This window comes from Hypanus sabinus, chromosome 19 (assembly GCF_030144855.1).
Source record: "Hypanus sabinus isolate sHypSab1 chromosome 19, sHypSab1.hap1, whole genome shotgun sequence".
NCBI classification, from domain to species: Eukaryota; Metazoa; Chordata; class Chondrichthyes; order Myliobatiformes; family Dasyatidae; genus Hypanus; species Hypanus sabinus.
In genome coordinates this window covers 64,177,866-64,196,168 of record NC_082724.1, presented here as the reverse complement: position 1 = coordinate 64,196,168, position 18,303 = coordinate 64,177,866, and the positions used below count along the sequence as shown (strand labels likewise).

At 39.6% G+C, this 18,303-nt stretch overlaps 1 protein-coding gene across 1 annotated transcript in view; it reads right to left on the bottom strand.

Moving 5' to 3' along the window:
- The window catches only part of dock3 (dedicator of cytokinesis 3), a 964,109-nt gene that overhangs the window by 195,197 nt on the left and 750,609 nt on the right, over positions 1 to 18,303 (bottom strand). Inside the window, exons 21-25 of the mRNA XM_059944552.1 lie at positions 12,554 to 12,654; positions 6,389 to 6,470; positions 3,865 to 4,035; positions 3,001 to 3,193; positions 2,350 to 2,477 (exon numbers count right to left, since the gene is read on the bottom strand). Coding sequence (XP_059800535.1) covers positions 2,350 to 2,477; positions 3,001 to 3,193; positions 3,865 to 4,035; positions 6,389 to 6,470; positions 12,554 to 12,654 — 675 coding nt within the window. The remainder of the gene's footprint in view (positions 1 to 2,349; positions 2,478 to 3,000; positions 3,194 to 3,864; positions 4,036 to 6,388; positions 6,471 to 12,553; positions 12,655 to 18,303) is intronic.

Below are 18,303 nucleotides of genomic sequence, written 5' to 3'. Positions count from 1 at the left end.
AATCCCTCTATCATATTTGCCTCCATCACCATCCCTTGCAGTGGATTTCAGACATACACCACTCTGTTTTTTAAAAAAAACTTGCCCCACACATCTTCATTGAACTTGCTTAAATGCATGTCCGCAGGAGTTAGTTACTTTGTTGCTGTGAAAAATATACCAGCTGTCTACACTATTTACACCTCTCTTGATCTTATGAACTTAACAGATTTTCCCTTAGATGCTGCTGCTCCTGAGAAAACAACCCAAGTTTGTTCAAACTCTTGTAGCATGAAATTTCTATTTGAGGCAGGATCCTCGTAAACCTCCCCTGCACCCCTTCAGATAGGCAAAAGCAATGCCTTGGTACTAGAAGAGGGAAATTTGCCTGGTAACCTGTCTAATAATGTAGGAAGGATAGCCTCCACATCCTTCCCATAATGGGGTGACCAGAACTGAAGGTAATACTCCATGTAGCCTAACCAGAGTTTTATAAAGCTGCAACACAATTTTTCAACTCAGTCTCTCAACTAAAAAAGGCAAACACTCTATACATCTTCTTTACCACTCTATCAACCTGTGCAGCTACTTTCAGGGATTTATGGACTTGAACCCTAAGATATACTGTTATGGAACCTACCGTTAAATTTGTACAGTTCTTTTACAATTTGATCACCTCACAGTTGGCTGGAGTAAACTTCATCTACCGTTTCTCTGACCATAAAGTAACTTATCTGTATCTTGTTGAATCTTTTTGCAATCTTCTATGCTATCAATTATGCAAGGAATCTTTCTATCATTTGCAAACATCCATGTTTTCATCATATCATAAGAGTCAGGTATATATTATACTGAGACTCAGTAATTCTTAGTTAGTATTTATGAATTAATTTATTTTATTTCTTTAGAGATACAGCACGGTAACAGGCTCTTCCACCCATGTGACAAATTGACCTACTAACCTGTATGTTTTTGGAGTGTGGGAGGAAATTGGAGAACCCAGAGGAAACCCATGCGTTTACAGGGGTAATACACAAACCCTTGCAGATGGCAGCGGGAATGAAACCCGGACCATCGGTGCTGTAATAGTGTTGTGCTAACCACTACACTACCTTGCTGTATATACAGTATTACTTACTCTTCCTCGTTACATGTTGAAGTATCACTCCAGCGATCTGAAAACAGACATCTAGCCTGGCACACAAATGAAATATTGTCAGGGAGTAATGTGTTGTCTTTTGGTTGAGATACCAAAATTAAGGTCCCTCCAAAATGGCAAAATCGATGCCATGGTCCTAGAAGGGGGAATATTTGCCTGGTACCTAATATCTAATCCCTCAATCCACGTCACTGAAATTAAGTAAAAGGCCATTAGTACATTACTGTTTGTCAGAAGCTGTAGTGTGCATATTAGCTCCATCTCTTACAGTTCAACAGTGATATCACTTCAAAAGTACTAACGGTAAAATAGTTCTTCCAAATACTCTGGAAATTCACAAATGGCATTTTATATGTAGAGGGGAGATCTTCTCACTTTTTATTATTCAAATTCCTTCTGGAGTGAATTAGCTTTATTGCAACTTAAGTTTACAAAGAGGATGCCTTCTGCTAATTTGGATTTGGTGCCATTTTGCACTAAGTCAGCCTGTGGACTGATTCTTAAGCTTGCAATGGATATACAGGTTTCTGACAGAAAACATTTTGGGTAGCACAATAGTGTAGTGGTTAGCAAAATGCTTCAGCAACCAGAGTTCAATTCCTGCTGCTGCCTATAAGGAGTTTGTACGCTCTCCCTGTGACCACATGGGTTTCTTCCGGGAGCTCCAGTTTCCTCCCACAGTCCAAAGACACAGCAGTTGGCAGGTTAATTTGTCATTGTAAATTATCCCATGATTAGGCTAGGGAAAGATCAGGGGTTGCTGCACAGCACAGCACAGCATGGTTTGAAGGGCCGTAAGGGCCTATTTTACTTAGTACCCCAAATAAACAAACAAACAAACATTGAAACATTTTGCATTGCTACTCCAAGGTGACTGTAGAGAGTTATTTTTGATTTCAACCAGCATGGAAAGGAACCAAAATGGAATATAAGTGGGGGGGAGAAAGGGTCATTCCAAGCTGAGGAACCATATTACCCAAGGGATACTCCTTCAAGATAAAACAGTGATCCACCTCACATTTTTTCTTCCAATCTTTTGAGGAAACCAAATGCAGACTGGATGACTGCCCTTCAGAGCCTACTTGTTCAATCCACAGGGGCGATCCTGAGCCATCTCACTCCCACTCTGACCTATCTATGGGCTCCTGTGCTGTTATAATGAGGATCAATTCCCCACTGCCATCTCTGCAGCATGTAGGACAGAGGCATACCAGGGAGCTGGTCTTCATGATGGAAAAGATGCTGCTGAGGATCCCAGAGCAAATGAGCAGCTCCTTCTGCTGCCGCAGATGCAGGTGTATATGATGGAGAACGACAGGCAGCAGGATTCGACGGGAGTCTGTGAAAAGAGGAAAAGCTGTACTGAGCCATACTTCTACGGTGTACATCTTCAACACTTCTGTTCTCCACTCCTATGATATGATCACATCAGTTGTGAGAACCTGGTCACAAGGTTTTCAATTCTCATTTGGTGAACCCTTTTTCAGAAATACAAACATAAATATTTAAAAAATTATCCTTCAAAGAACTGCAGAAGTTGAATAAATGGTAATAAACATATACAACTTAGCCAGTGAAATAACGCTACTTAACGTTAATACTAATGATGAAGTTGCTTATTCAACTTTATCATTGAGTCTTAGATTGACTGCAGAATTTTGAGAAATAAGTTATTTTGTACACAATGTGCTGACAATTCTTTGATTTAACTGTGAATGATGAAAATTCACACTCTGATTAAATCCAAATGATTAAATAGTAGAATATGAAAACTCGTGTTCATATTTGGACCCCAAAAGCCACTCAGCTGATACTTACTGTGCACTTGGTAACATAATCAGTTGTCTATTTCCAGCCCTTACCTGGATATGAAAAGAGATGGCTATCCACAGTGCGTGCGATGGATTGCAGCTTGACTATGTCCATTGACTGACCGATGTGTACTGTGCTGGGCATGCTGCCCAATGTTCCTCTCACAAACTCTGCCACCTCCTGCACTGTGAACATTTGCAGCAGCTCATCAAAAATTGCAGGGAAGGAGTTGAGGAGAGCCGCCTACAATGAAACAACAGTTGGGTTCATCAATGTCCAATCTGATAACATAACGAGGTAATGATCCAAATCTCTATTATTTATTTCCAGAAAGATTATCAGCAACGAAACATATTTATCTGGGTGTAACCAGAAAGGAAGTTACTCAATCAACTAAAAACAAAACAGTTAAGTCAATATGGAAACTAGATTAGCCTATGGATAAAGCAGATACTACCATTCTTTACTTCTGGAAAGGGAATAATTTTACTTCACTAGCTTTGATGAAAGATATTATGGAATGGAATTTGTGTCTAATCATCAATGCAACAATAGGATTGGAAACTATTAAGATTCTCAACTCTGCTCAAATGTGCCTCAATGATAATTGCAAAGTGTTGTCTTAGCCCACTGTCGGTAATGTTACTGGCTATCCTATGGCCTGAATGAGATTGGAAGTACAGACAGGTTCATCCTTGTGCATGAGAAATTCTACAGAACCAGTCAGTTCAAATTCATTTTACCTGAGAATCTTGAAATCAACAAGAACATTAATAAAAGATGAAAGCACAGCATCCTCTGTCTGCACTGCTACCTTTAAGGCTGACATGGATGTTTATTACCAGTGTGCTTGTTCCTGTCATGCTGTGACACTGCTTTGGACTCAGCTCCTAAGGATATGTTATTGAACTAACCTGTGTGAAGACGAGGGTCTCAGAACTTCTGCTATCTAAACTCAGGACAAAGCGGATGGACTGAAAGAGTTCCTGAATGCTGGTACGAAACTGTTCCTCCTCGATCCCGCCTGTTGCTCTTGAATACAAAATCCGTGACTGCACAATAAACTTGAACAAATACTCCAAGGCCTAGGGAGAAAGAGGATACACATTCTTAGACTACTTAACTCATCAATCCGAATTGACATTGTATTTTTCACATCAGACACATTTTAAATTGGCCTGTATGTCAGAAAATACACATTCCAAAAGATATACTGTATGTCATGCAATAACCTTGTGAATACAATAGATTCAGAATCTTTGATCAAATCTTAGCACAAAGAGTGCTGCCACAAAAAAGAAACATTAAGAACCCCCACTATTCAGCCCATGCCTCACTTTTAAGGACTTTACAACTCATGTTTTCAGTGTTTATCTATTTAGTTATTGATACAATTTTCTTATTTTGTACAGTAGTTGTCAGTCTTTATTTATATAGTTTTTCATAAATTCTATTATATCTCTTCATTTTCCTTTAAATGACTGCAAAAAAATGAATTCCCAGATAGTACATGGTGACCTGTAAACAGTACTGTGCAGAGATCTTAGGCACATGTAAGAAATCCATAAAATGAAGATGCTTTCAAAAATAATGAAATGAGAAGTTTTTAAATATCAAAAAATTACTATGAAGAGCAGTAAACAGTAAAAAAACTAAGTGAAATCAAAATTTGGTGTGACAACACTTTGCCTTTAAAACGGCATCATTTCTCATTGGTACACTGGCATGCAGTTTTATAAGAAAGTCAGCTGATAGGTTGTTCCGAGCATTTTGGAAAACTTGCCACAGTTTTTTTCTGCAGACTTTGGCTGTTTTGCTTGCCTCCATCTCTCCAGGTTATTCTAGACAGCCTCGATTATGTTGCGATCAGGCCACTGTGGAACCGTACCATCTGAAACCATATTAAAAATCTAGACTGCCTAAGACTTTTGCACAGTACTGTACTTTGATAATGAATTTACTTTGACTTTGACTTGAGTTCTATAATGTATTTGCGGAATTATTAGTTGAAGAACAATGAGTCAAATGCTGAAAGCTGCGATCACACTGTGTAGTTCTTATTCCACCAGCTCATACACGATCAGCCAAACAGCCTCATTCTCTGTTGTAATTTTCCTCTGATCAAAAATTAGTTATTCAGACTATTTGATAAGTAGCAGAAATCTATTGAACTGCTTAACCACAGCAGCAGTGTTAGTAAGATATAGACATAGAGATTGTGAAGAGGAACGAATATTGTTGTTTCAGCACCAAATACAAATTCTGGGCCATGGTGCTTGTCAAAAGTGAAACTGCAGAGGTGTTAGTAAATAAAATGTCCCACAGGGTTTGTTTTTCACAGGCTTGAGATTGGAAAGCTTGTAATTGGATTTTAATGTATCTCAAGTAATTTCCCCAATGGATTGTTAGCAAACGACAGAGGAAAAAAGCAAGCAAAAGTACTCTCACACAGCAGGCAGCATGAAATTAGTGCCATTTCAATTAGAAATAAAGGAAGTATACTACAGAATTATGAAATGAGAAATTGTGATGATCCACAAGCTAAAGTGGAAATACATAACATAATCCAATAGAGGCATTACAATTAGAAACCTGCTGATTTAGATGGGGAGGCGAGGGAATTGTATACATAGAATGAAATTAAGCTTCAGGTATGCATTCATTGTGTATTAAATCTCCAACACGAGATAACATTTTAACTATATAGTTATGGCATTCTGTTTTCTTCACCAGCACTTATTTGTAAAAGATGAAACTATAGAGAACATAGAGAACTACAGAGGAAACATTAAAGTTAACTAATTCAAGGAAATCCTTCCTATAAGAAAGCAAAATATAGTTCTGTGAGAAAGACCACAACCACAGTCATTTGTATAGTGCAAAAATCAGAAAGGATTAAGTTTTACTTATTTTTCCCAATGAATATTATCAGAGATGCATCACTTCTGAACCCTCCGTGTATTTTAAAAGCTTCTATCCCCTTCCCATTCCATTTCTGAAATATTAATTCTGTTTTTATTCCCACTGATGCATCCTGACCTGCGGATTATTTCCTAAGATTTTGTTTCTATTTCCGAAGGGCAGCTTGACTTTATTAAGCATAGTAATGGCATTCCCAGTTAACAGTGGGGAGCAAGGGGAGTGTGGTGCTAGAAAATAGTCCATTTTCTGATTTTCTGTAATGCAAAGCAGTGTCATCTGCAAATGTACAAGAAATGCAAGATAAAGAAAAATGGTGTTTTATTTATTTACTCTCATCACATTTCATGAGAGAAAATTTTATTCCTTATAACAAATTTTGGGGTAGACGTTTGTGAATTATGCAAGGGCAAATTTTTGCTACCATAGCAGCCGTAATGCAGTGGTTGCAAACTAGATGCTGGCTCTTAAGCGAATTCTATATTTTCTCCAGATAGCCACTAAATGGCATTTCATTACCCTCATTGCCTCTTGAATGTGGTCTTGTCTTACAACTTCTGCAGATCGATCCATGTACCATTTCAGACATCGGATTAGCTCCCTGCAAAAATACAGCATATTTATAAAGAACGTGATATATCTGAGTTTGTCAGACCATTACACACAAGAATAATGAAACACAAGAGCGATCAGTGGACAGTAAGGAATTTATAGTGAATTACCATAGATTTGATGGACATGCTCATTCGTAGGTTGTTGCAAGTGTGTGGACAATTCATTTGCAGAGGTGCATAATTAAAGTATTTTGGAACTACATAAAATGACAATCAGTTTGGAAAACCTAGGCCGTAGTTTTGAATTATTTTATTGCCAAGTTTTGTTATTTTACATGTCAACATTTTATAAATGTCTAATCAACATTCAAAAATTTTTTAATAAGGTAGCCTAGACAATAATAAAACATAACCTTTACAAAGTAAGGGGAATTCATGCTACATAGTGCCTAACAGTGATCTCCTTCAACAAAAATGAGTCTGATCACCTATTGTTTATATCCAACAACAACACAATACTCATGCTTCTGCCATCAACATACCACCACTGACACTACTTGGCCAGATTAATACTACAGCTACAAGAGCCACTGTGAGGTCAGACACTCTGTGATTAGTAACCTGTCTTAGAACCATAGAACACTACAGCACAGAAACAGGCCTTTTGGCCCTTCTTGGCTGTGCTGAACCATTTTTCTGCTTAGTCCCACTGACCTGCACCTGGACCATATCCCCCTAAACACCTCTCATCCATGTACTTGTCCAAGATTTTCTTAAATGTTAAAAGTGAGCCTGCATTTACCACTTCATCTGGCAGCTCATTCCACACTCCCACCACTCTCTCTGTGAAGAAGCTTCCCCTAATGTTCCCTTTAAACTTTTCCCCCTTCACCCTTAACCCATGTCCTCTGGTTTTTTTCTCCCCTAGCCTCAGTGGAAAAAGCCTGCTTGCATTCACTCTATCTATACCCATCATAATTTTATACACTTCTATCAAATCTCCCCTCATTCTTCTACGCTCCAGGGAATAAAGTCCTAACCTATTCAACCTTTCTCTGTAACTCAGTTTCTCAAATCCCGGCAACATCCTTGTAAACCTTCTCTGCACTCTTTCAACCTTATTAATATCCTTCCTGTGATTCAGTGACCAAAACTGCACACAATACTCCAAATTTGGCCTCACCAATGCCTTATACAACCTCACCATAACATTCCAACTCTTATACTCAATACTTTGATTTATAAAGGCCAATGTACCAAAAGCTCTCTTTACTACCCTATCTACCTGTGACACCACTTTTAGTGAATTTTGTATCTGTATTCCCAGATCCCTCTGTTCTACTGCACTCCTCATTTCCCTACCATTTACCTTGTATGTTCTACCTTGGTTTTTCCTTCCGAAGTGCAATACCTCACACTTGTCTGTATTAAACTCCATCTGCCATTTTCAGCCCATTTTTCCAGCTGGTCCAAATCCCTCTGCAAGCTTTGAAAACCTTTCTCACTGTCCACTACACCTCCAATCAAATTTGCTGATCCAATTTAACACATTATCATCCAGATCACTGATATAGATGACAAATAACAATGGACCCAGCACTGATCCCTGCGGCACACCACTAGTCACAGGCCTCCACTCAGAGAAGCAATCCTCCACTACCACACTCTGGCTTCTTCCATTGAGCCAATGTTTAATCCAAATTACTACCTCACCATGTATACCTAGCGACTGAATCTTCCTAACTAACCTCCCATGCGGGACTTTGTCAAAGGCCTTACTGAAGTCCATGTAGACAACATCCACTGCCTTCCCTTCATCCACTTTCCTTGTAACCTCCTTGAAAAACTCTAATATATTTGTTAAACCTGACCTACCACGCACAAAGCGGTGTTGACTCTCCATAATAAGTCCCTGTCTATCTAAATACTTGTAGATCCTATCTCTTAGTATTCCTTCCAATAATTTACCTACTACTGATGTCAAACTTACTGGCCTATGATTTCCCGGATTACTTTTAGAGCCTTTTTTAAACAACGAAACAACACGAGCTGTCCTCCAATCCTCCAGCACCTCACCCGTAGATACTGACATTTAAAATATATCTGCCAGGGCCCCTGCAATTTCAACACTAGTCTCCTTCAAGGTCCGAGGGAATACCCTGTCAGGTCCTGGGGATTTATTTACTCTGATTTGCCTCAAGATACCAAGCACCTCCTCCTCTTCAATCTGTATAGGTTCCATGACCTCACTCCTTGTTTGCCTTACTTCCTGACTCCATGCCAGTTTCCTTAGTAAATACAGACGCAAAAAAACCCATAAGATCTCCCCCATTTCTTTAGGTTCTGTACATAGCTGACCACTCTGATCTTCAAGAGGACCAATTTTATCCTTTACTATCCTTTTGCTCTTAATATACCCGTAGAAGTCCTTTGGATTATCCTTCACCTTGACTGCCAAGGCTACCTCATGTCTTCTTTTAGCCCTCCTGATTTCTTTCTTAGGTTTTTTTTTTGCACTTTTTATACTCCTCAAGTACCTTATTTGCTCCGTTTCCTATACATGTCATACATCTTTCTCCTTCTTTATCAGAGTTCCAATATTCCTAGAGAACCAAGGTTCCTTATTCTTATTCACTTTGCCTTTAATCCTGACAGAAACATACCAACTCGGCACTCTCAAAATGTCTCCTTTGAAGGCCTCCCACTTACCAATGACATCCTTGCCAGAGAACAACCTGTCCCAATTCACACTTTTTAGATCCTTTCTCATTTCTTCAAATTTGGCCTTTTTCCAGTTTAGGCCTTCTGACCTTTAAGCCAATTAACTATCACCAAGACAGAAACTGGCAGTGGTGATGGAATTGCCTCATCCCCAATAACACTAAAGCCTCAGACCATCCAAGAAAAAAACATCCATTCACTGCAGGAAACACTTAATTTCTCCAATACCAGCACACCATATATCATCTACAACATACACTGTTATTACTTATCTGGACCAACTGGATAAATGAGCTAAAAATGGCAGATGGAGTTTAATAAGGGCAAGTGTGAGGTGTTGAACTTTGAGAAGACAAACCAGGGTAGGACTTACACAATGAGTGGTAGGGCATTGAGGACTCTGGTAGAACAAAGGGATCTGGGAACAAAGATCTGTAATTTCTCTTATGGAAAAATGTCACATGTGGACAGTGTCGTCATAAAATTTCTTTTGACACATTGTCTCCATAAATCAGAGTATCAAGTAAAGGAGATGGGATATTATGTCAGAGTTGTAAAAGACATCGATGAGGCCATATTTTTGTGTTTTATGTACAGTTTTGGTCGCCTACCTACATTAAGATTGAAAGATTTCAGAGAGGCTTTACAAGGATGTTGCTGAGACTTAAAGATATGAGTTATAAGGAAAGGATGATTAGATTAAGACTTTCTTTCCTGGAATGTAGGAGAATTGATAGAGTTATACAAAATAATGAGAGACATACATAGGGCAAATGCAAGCAGGCTTTTTCCACTGAGGTTGAGTAAGACTAGAACTGGGTGGGGCTGATGTTGCCAAATGGCAGCTTCTTTAAGCTCATCAAAGGAAACAGCTTAAATTCCTCTCTTTAGTGTCTCTTTTCCCTTTTCAAGGTGGCTGGGGTCCTGTTGAAGTCCATGATCTACAGCTGCACTCAAACTGCAGTTTTTCACGGCACATGAATTCTTGCTCCTGGAGCTCACTGATCAGTTGTTTTCCGACTTTCTCCAGAGTGGCTTGGAAGATGCCTGCCTCTGGAGTGCGGCCCTGCACAAACTGTGAATGACCAATTCCGAAACGGTGTTGTTGACTGAGGCGTCGTGAGAGAAGGAACATCATAATTTCATGAGCGGTTGATACAGCTAATAGGTCACTGCACTTGAGCAATCGCTCTCTCTCTTTCTCTTGATGGTGGGGAGAGTTTGTTGCTGATTCTCGAGCCAGAGAATCTTGGACTAAAAATTGACGTAGCACATTGTAATATTGTAAGTGATTGTTGGTTTGTCTCCCCTGTCACTGTGATGCAGGTGACACCTCTCTGTCCCTCGTTAGTGAGGGAGACAGACAGAGAGAGCCTGTGACATATGACATGGCTTTGGTGGGTGGTGGGCACTGGGCACTGATGGTTTACAGTGAAATGGTGGGGGTAGGGAGGAGGTTGATGCTTTGGTGCTGTTGTGCATGGTCTTTGGGGTCCTGATGTTTTTCTGTCATTCATTCTTTGGGGTTCTTTTTTGGTTTTGTGGATGTCTGTGAAGGGTAAGAATTTCAGGTTGTATAGTGTATATATTCTCTGATATTAAAATTGAACCATTTGAACTAGAGGTCATGGGTTAAGGGTGAAAGATGAAATATTTAAGCAGAACCTGATGGGGTACTTCTTCACTCTGAGAATGGTGCAAGTGTGGAATGAACTGTCAGCCAAAAAGTGGATATGAGTTTGAATGCAACATCTAATTTTGGATAAATGGAGGATATAGAGACCAGGAGCGGGTCAATGGGACTGGGCAGAGTAATAGTTTGGCATGGATAGATAGTCTAAAGAGCATGTTTCTGTCCTGTAGTGCTCTAAGACTTTACTTGCTTCCTATATGTGACCTCCCAAATATATAACCTCTATCACCAGGAAGGAAAAGGACTCCAGGAGAATAGGAACAGGACCAGTTGCAGTTTCCTCTCCAACTTACACAATGCCCAAAACTGGAAATATACTACCAGTCCTTCATCATCTTTGGGGTTAACTGTTGGAACCACCTGCCCAACACTACTGTGATAATATATCTTAGGGAAGTCTAAGATGGTGGGTTCATTACTTATTTCCCAAAGACAGTTGGGAGTTGACATACAGGCCTTAGCAGTGACAACCTTATGTCAAATACAGTATCAAATTCTATGCTGAAGCTAACAGGTCTTTATTTAAATTCTATGGAAATTGTTCAGTGATACAATAGTTAGTTAATTCCTCTCTTTCTTGTGTGTACATGGATACAACCACACAATGTCTATGTACCTGCAGGATTCAGAAATCTATGGTTGTTGAAAAGATAACTGAGGCAAATTCATGAGGTCAGGCTTTCCAAACCCTGACCCAAGAAATACCAAGTTGACGCAATACTGTTAATAACAATAGGTATATAAAATGGCCACTTTCACCACCCAGTTAGCAATTTAAATATCCAGCAAAGGTACAATATTTATAAGACAGATTACAGAGCCATCTAGTATCCTTATAGTTGGTTTCTTTCAAATAGCCTCCTTTTGTAACTTTTTGCAACTAGTCATGTGAAATAATCCTTAAAATATCAGGATTAAAGAAACAATTAACATTCATAGACCAATGAAACACATGATACATGTGTTACAGTAATTTCAGTGAATGAGCTATTGGTTTGAATCTTGCTGGCTTTGATCAATGTCTCAGCCATTCACATGGATGCCACATGTTATATGATGGGAACTCTAGGTGGAATCCAATAGGGAGACCAGCCTTGCTTCATTAGGAAACTGCCACTGCCTGGTTAATTTGGACCTGCTTAAAGATCCAAGACCCACTATTTGTTTGTAGGATAAAGATTTTGGAGGCAAAGAGATCTTTTTTATTACTTAGCTTTAGCTTAATATTTTTAATTAATTTTAGTTACTTCTGTGTTTTGTGTGTTTTCTAAGTTACTTTTTATTTTTGTTTTTTAAATTTTAATGGTTTTTCAATGTTCTTATAAGAGCTTTGACAGAAGACAGGACTATTCTCCCAGCTTTGCCTCTATCAGGTGCTTTCGAGGGCCAGTACCTCAGCACTTGGCTGCCAAAGGTAAAATTAGCAGTGCAGCTTCACCACTCATCTCCAGGGAGTGGACAGTCAGTAGTTAAGCTATCCACATCCAATCTAAGAAAGCATGAGCGTATGGGACTTGGACAGTGATTCTCGATGATGGGCCAGTTCAATGCATTCTGACCCACTGCACCCATCAATTTCAATGGTTACTTAACTGAAGAAGAGTGTTACAGAGTGTTGTGTTCAGAAATACAATTTTAGAGCTACATCCTAATGTTATTTGTGAGCTCTAAGTGTTTCTGGAAGTAAGTCCTAAGCAACCAGGTAATTGGACTCACTTGTATGCCAGTGCACCAGAGAAGTGCTTCTTAATGTAGGTATCCATCACAGGCCGGAAGTGATAATACTTGCTGTCCCGCAGCAAATTTATTACGAACACCTGGGAAGAACAGAGAAAGAGAGAGCGAGAAAGAAAATGAGAGAGAGAGAGAGAGCGAGAGAGAGAGAGAGAGAGGGAGAGAGAGAGAAACAGAAAGAAAGAAAATTAGGCCAGCTAGCAGCAGCATAACTAGATGGCATGGTAAGGTTAGCGACACATAACAGAAATAGTAGAAAAAACAGCAACTAATTAATCCCACTTGGGGAAATAATACCAGAAAACAATGGGAATAAACAGCAGGTCTGTTCTGATGTAAGTCTCTGTCTAGAAACATTAAGTCAACAGATATTCTTTTTTTGGGAAGAAATACAAATGCCTCATTTCAAGCATCTTTTATTTTTGATTGAATGAAATTCCTTATCACTGTCAATCAGGAGGAGGGGGTGAAATTGAAATAATGATCGAGACGAACCCTTAGTACAGTGGGATCAGTGCTTCTATGATCTCATCTTACAAGGTCCAAGTTTTCTACCCACTATTCCCACCAGATGAACCAAAGATGACAAAGAATTCAGGTTTTTTGTACTGGTCATTGTAAATTGCCTGGAATGTCATCTGGCTGGAGTAACAATGTACAGTGGCTTGACTGAAGCTGGAGATGTTCACACGTTTTTTCAGACCTTTACCCAGTGCAAAGTATTTCACAGGATTGTTATCAAGTGAATCATTTTTTTCATGGTCACATAAGGAGAGGTAAGCTCAGGCTGCAAGAATTTGATTAATCAAAGGAGGACATGAAATAGAGATAGTTAATAAGGGAATTCTACAGATTATTGCCTAGACAACTGAAAATATAGATGTTAATCTGCGGCTGATGTATATGTTCATGGAGCATTAAAAATGTATTATGCAAAATTGCATGGCTGGAGATGATTATAAACATAGGGAGGAGTGATGGAGGGACTTTAAAATGAGGCCTTGCCCATTATAGAACTACAGTGGACCAGGTCTCAGGAATTCAGGATAGAGGAAACAGAATTCTAGCTGATGGCTGATTTTATGATAGAAATGGAATACATTGGGACAATTGTACCATAATCAAAAACAACGTACTAGGAGTGCTGGAAATCAGAAGAAACTGCTGAAAATAATGATAAGGTCAGGCAAAATCTGTGGAAAGAAGAGTTAATGTTTCCACTCAATAACTTTTCATCAGAACAAGAGTAACAGAAATTTAAAAGGTTTTAAAGAAAAGGTGCAGGCAGAAAAAGCCAGTGTGGTGGGAGGGTTCATGGATACATGGGGGGAGGAAAGGACAAAACCAAAGGTCAATAATAAAGTGGCAGGTAGGATCAATCAATTGACATAAGGAATAATGGTACAGGGTAAATAATGAAACAATAGACAACTCTACAAGAACTGAAAATGACAAAAACTGTATCGCTGCAAACCAATGAAAATACTTAGAACGATAGTATTTTTTATCCGAACTCATACTTGAGTGTACAAAATTATGGAGCCCTTGATTGTACAATGAAGTGACATCCCTTGAGCTTCTACTGAACTTTACTAGCACAGTGCAGACTTGTCCTTGGGATGGAATGAATGGCCTAAGTTGACAGAGCAGTAGAAATTAAATGCAAAGTTTCTGAAACTTCAATGGAAGCGCAGGGGAAAGCACCTCACCTTTCTATTCAGACTTTACAACTTTTTGGCAATTTCATTATTTCAGATCATTGCTGATTCTCCATTTTTTCAGATAGCAGTTGGTAGTAATGTTGCAAATGTTGTGAATTTCATATCATTAAATATATCTTCTGTTTCTTGATTCATTTTTGTTCCTTTGCATTTATTTTGTAACTCTCTCATGTCCATGCCACTTTGCCACAGATATCCATTTTGTTCTTTCTTCCTCTCCACCTGCTCTTTTCCTGCCTATTTACCTGCCAAATTGTTACATCACCAGCAATGTTCAGTTTCGATGAAAGATGAAATGAACAGAAACTGTAACACTTGTATTCATTTCAAAGATACTGCATAACCTGCTGAGTGTTTCCAATATTTCTGCTTTCATTGGAATTGCTGAATCTAGATATAAGAAAGCATAAATGAAGACGCCAGTGATGAAAAACTAAGATAGTGGCGGAGATAGATCATTAACAGTAAGGCAAGTCTTGGTGATGGAGGAGATATAATGTAGGAAGCTTAAAAGGGCGCTAATTAGCATTGTCCACAGTTTGGTTAGTGTGGAGAATGGTGGATATGTTTGGAACCAATGGGGAAAGAATGTAACTTCAAGTCTATCCTTGTACCTACTTGGAGGGAAATAATGGATGTTAGTAGCATGACACTGAGGTGCTGTTCACCATAATTATGTGTTTGCAATGCACAGGCCTAGGAGTTTTTTTTATTCTCTTATTATACATTAGTTTAATGACAGTGATGCACTATCAATAACTCCAAAAGACTGGAAGTAGAGTAAATACTGAAAGGCTTTTATTAGCAGTAAAATGGAGCACGTCCATGCTGGATGACTGCCCTGGACTGTGGGAGGAGCAGTGACACAATCACCTTTATCCAGGGGTCTGTGGGAGGAGCCACAGGAGCACAGCAGAGGGGCGTGTCCAGACAGGTATACATGGTTTACCACAGCCAGAGACTCAGAAAAACAACACAAAACAAGAAAAAATTTTACTTGCACTTCAATATCTGTGATATTTGAGTATATTACCTGGTTTATTCCTCTGCTGGATCTATACTTTGTATTCCTTAGAAACAGCGCAGGCCTCTTTCAGAAAATAAGACTTAATAGGAATCCCATGCATGCTGTCTGTACTTTCCAAAGAGCAAATCAACCACTTCCACTAAGTTAGTGGGCTCAGATCCAGGTGGTCTCATATACTTGTAAAGGCAACAACATTCTAACAAAAACTAGTTCAGACCAGTGAGCACAGAGTAAAAGACATAAGAATGTAAGAAATAGGAGCAGCAGTAGTCCATCTGGCCTGTTCAGCCTGCTCCACCAGTCAATAAGATCATGGCTCAGCTCCACTAACCTTAAATCTCCTGCTATGGAAAAATATATCTATCTGAGTCTTAAGTATATTTAATGAGGTAGCCTCTACTGCTTCCCTGTGCAGAGAATCCCACAGCTTTACTACTCTCTGGAAAAATCAGTTTCGCCTCATCTCCATCCTAAATCCTAAGTCATAGAGACTTTAGTACTTGCCACAACCGGGAGGAAGTTAGATATCATAGAGTCATGGGGGTCATAAGTTAGTATAAATTCAAGCTCCAGTTCAACTTTATTATCATCTGCCTGTACATATATACAACCAAACAAAACAATGTTCTTCCAGACCATGATGCAGCTGCAATACATATATCACACATAGTATGTAAAACAAAATACAAATGTTTGTACTACCACAAATGTAGTAAGATAATAAAATATAATTCAAAATACATGTGAAATGCATAGCACGGGTAAACAGTAAATTAAACAGTTCACTGTCCTAGTGACAAGACCTCAGTAGTGGCAGGGTAATCATTAGTCTCACAGCCTGGGGTAAGAAGCTGTTACCCAGATTAGCAGACCTAGTTCTGATGCTCCTGTGCATCCTTCCTGATGGCAGTGGATCAGATTGTGGAATAGGTGGTAGAGATCCTCAACAGTGCTTCGAGCCCTTTGTATACAATGCTCCCTGAAAATGTCACAAATGGGGGGGACGGCGACCGCAATGTTCCTTTTGGCAGCTTTTACTATCCTCTGTAGGCTCTTGTGGTCTGATGTCTTGCAGCTTCCATATCATTCAGTGATGCAGCCAGACAGGAAACTCTCGATTGCACTCCTGCAGAAAGTTATTGGAATAGGGGTGAGGAGCCTTGCACAGCTCAATGTCCTCAGAGAGTGAAGATGCTGCTGTGCCTTCTTGACTGGTGAGTCCAGTTTAGATCATCTCAACACAGGAGTCCCTCAGGGCTGTGTACTAAGTCCCCTCCTTTACTCCCTCTATACCCACAGCTCTAATCTGCTAAATAAATTTGCTGATGACACTACATTGATTTGCCTAAGGTCAAACAATAAGAGGTGGCCTACAGCGGAGAAGTCATCTCTCTGACACAGTGGTGTCAAGAAAGCAATCTCTCCCTCAATGTTGCAAAAACAAAGGAGCTGGTTGTGGATTACAGGAGGAATGGAGACAGGTTAACCCCTATCGACATCAATGGATCTGGGGTTGAGCTTTAAATTCCTCGGCATCCACATCACTGAGGACCTAATGTGGACTGTACTCACCAGCTGTGTGGTGAAAAAGAAGACCTAACCTAAAGATTTTTACTCATGTATGTGAAGGATGTAAGAAATAAAGTCAATTTACTTCAATGCACAGCAAGGATTTGGTGCTCTTCACCTCTCCACAGTAAAGTCATTGATGTTGAATGGAGATTGATCAATCTGTGTCTTCTTGAAGTCCACAATAATCTCTTTTGTCTTGTTCACATTGAAATTCAGTTTGTTGTTCTCACATCATTTGACAAATCTCTCTACCTCCTCTCTGTATGCAGACTCGTCATTGTTACCGATGAAACCAACTACTGTTCTATTATCAGTGAGCTCGATTATATGGTTGAATTAGATCTAGCAGTACAGTTGTGAGTCTGCAGTGTGAATAGCAGTGGGCTGAGCATATAGCCCCTGGGGATAACAGTGCTCAGCATGATGGAGCTTGAAAGATTGCTGCCAACTCAGATTGACTGGTCTTTCTGTCAAAATGTCCAAGATCCAGATACAGAGAGGCCTGTTAAGTTCCAGTGAGGGAAGTTTACCCACCAGACTCTGAGGGAACATACTAAATGCCCAGCTGAAGTTGATGGACAACATCCTGGTGTATGAGGCATCATTTTTTAGATTGGCCAGTACGGAGAGGAAGGCCGAGGCTATAGCATCCTCAGTGGTTTGGTTTGAGCAATAGTTGAACTGGAAAGGATTCAATGTAGCTGGAAGGTGGAATTTTATACCATAATACTACAGTGGCATGCAAAAGTTTGGGTACCCTGGTCAAAATTTCTGTTACTGTGAATAGCTAAGTAAAAGATTACCTGATTTCCAAAAGGCATAAAGTTAAAGATGACACATTTCCTTAATATTTGAAGCAAGATTACTTTTTTATTTCCATCTTCTACAGTTCCAAAATAACAAAAAAGGAAAAGGGCCCAAAGCAAAAGTTTGGGCACCCTGCATGGTCAATACTTAGTAACACCCCCTTTGGCAAGTATCACAGCTTGTAAACACTTTCTGTTGCCAGCTAAGAGTCTTTCAATTCTTGTTTTGGGGATATTCACCCATTCTTCCTTGCAAAAGGCTTCTAGTTCTGTGAGATTCTTGGGCCGTCTTGCATACGCTGCTGTTTTGAGGTCTCTCCACAGATTCGCGATGATGTTTAGGTCGGGGGACTGTGAGGGCCATGACAAAACCGTCAGCTTGCACCTCTTCAGGTAGTCCATTCTGGATTTTGAGGTGTGTTTAGGATCATTATCCTGTTGTAGAAGCCATCCTCTTTTCATCTTCAGCTTTTTTTTTACGGACAGTGTGATGTTTGCTTCCAATATCTGTTGGTATTTAATTGAATTCATTCTTCCCTCTATCAGTGAAATGTTCCCCGTGCTGCTGACTGCAACACAAACCCAAAGCATGATCGATCCACCCCT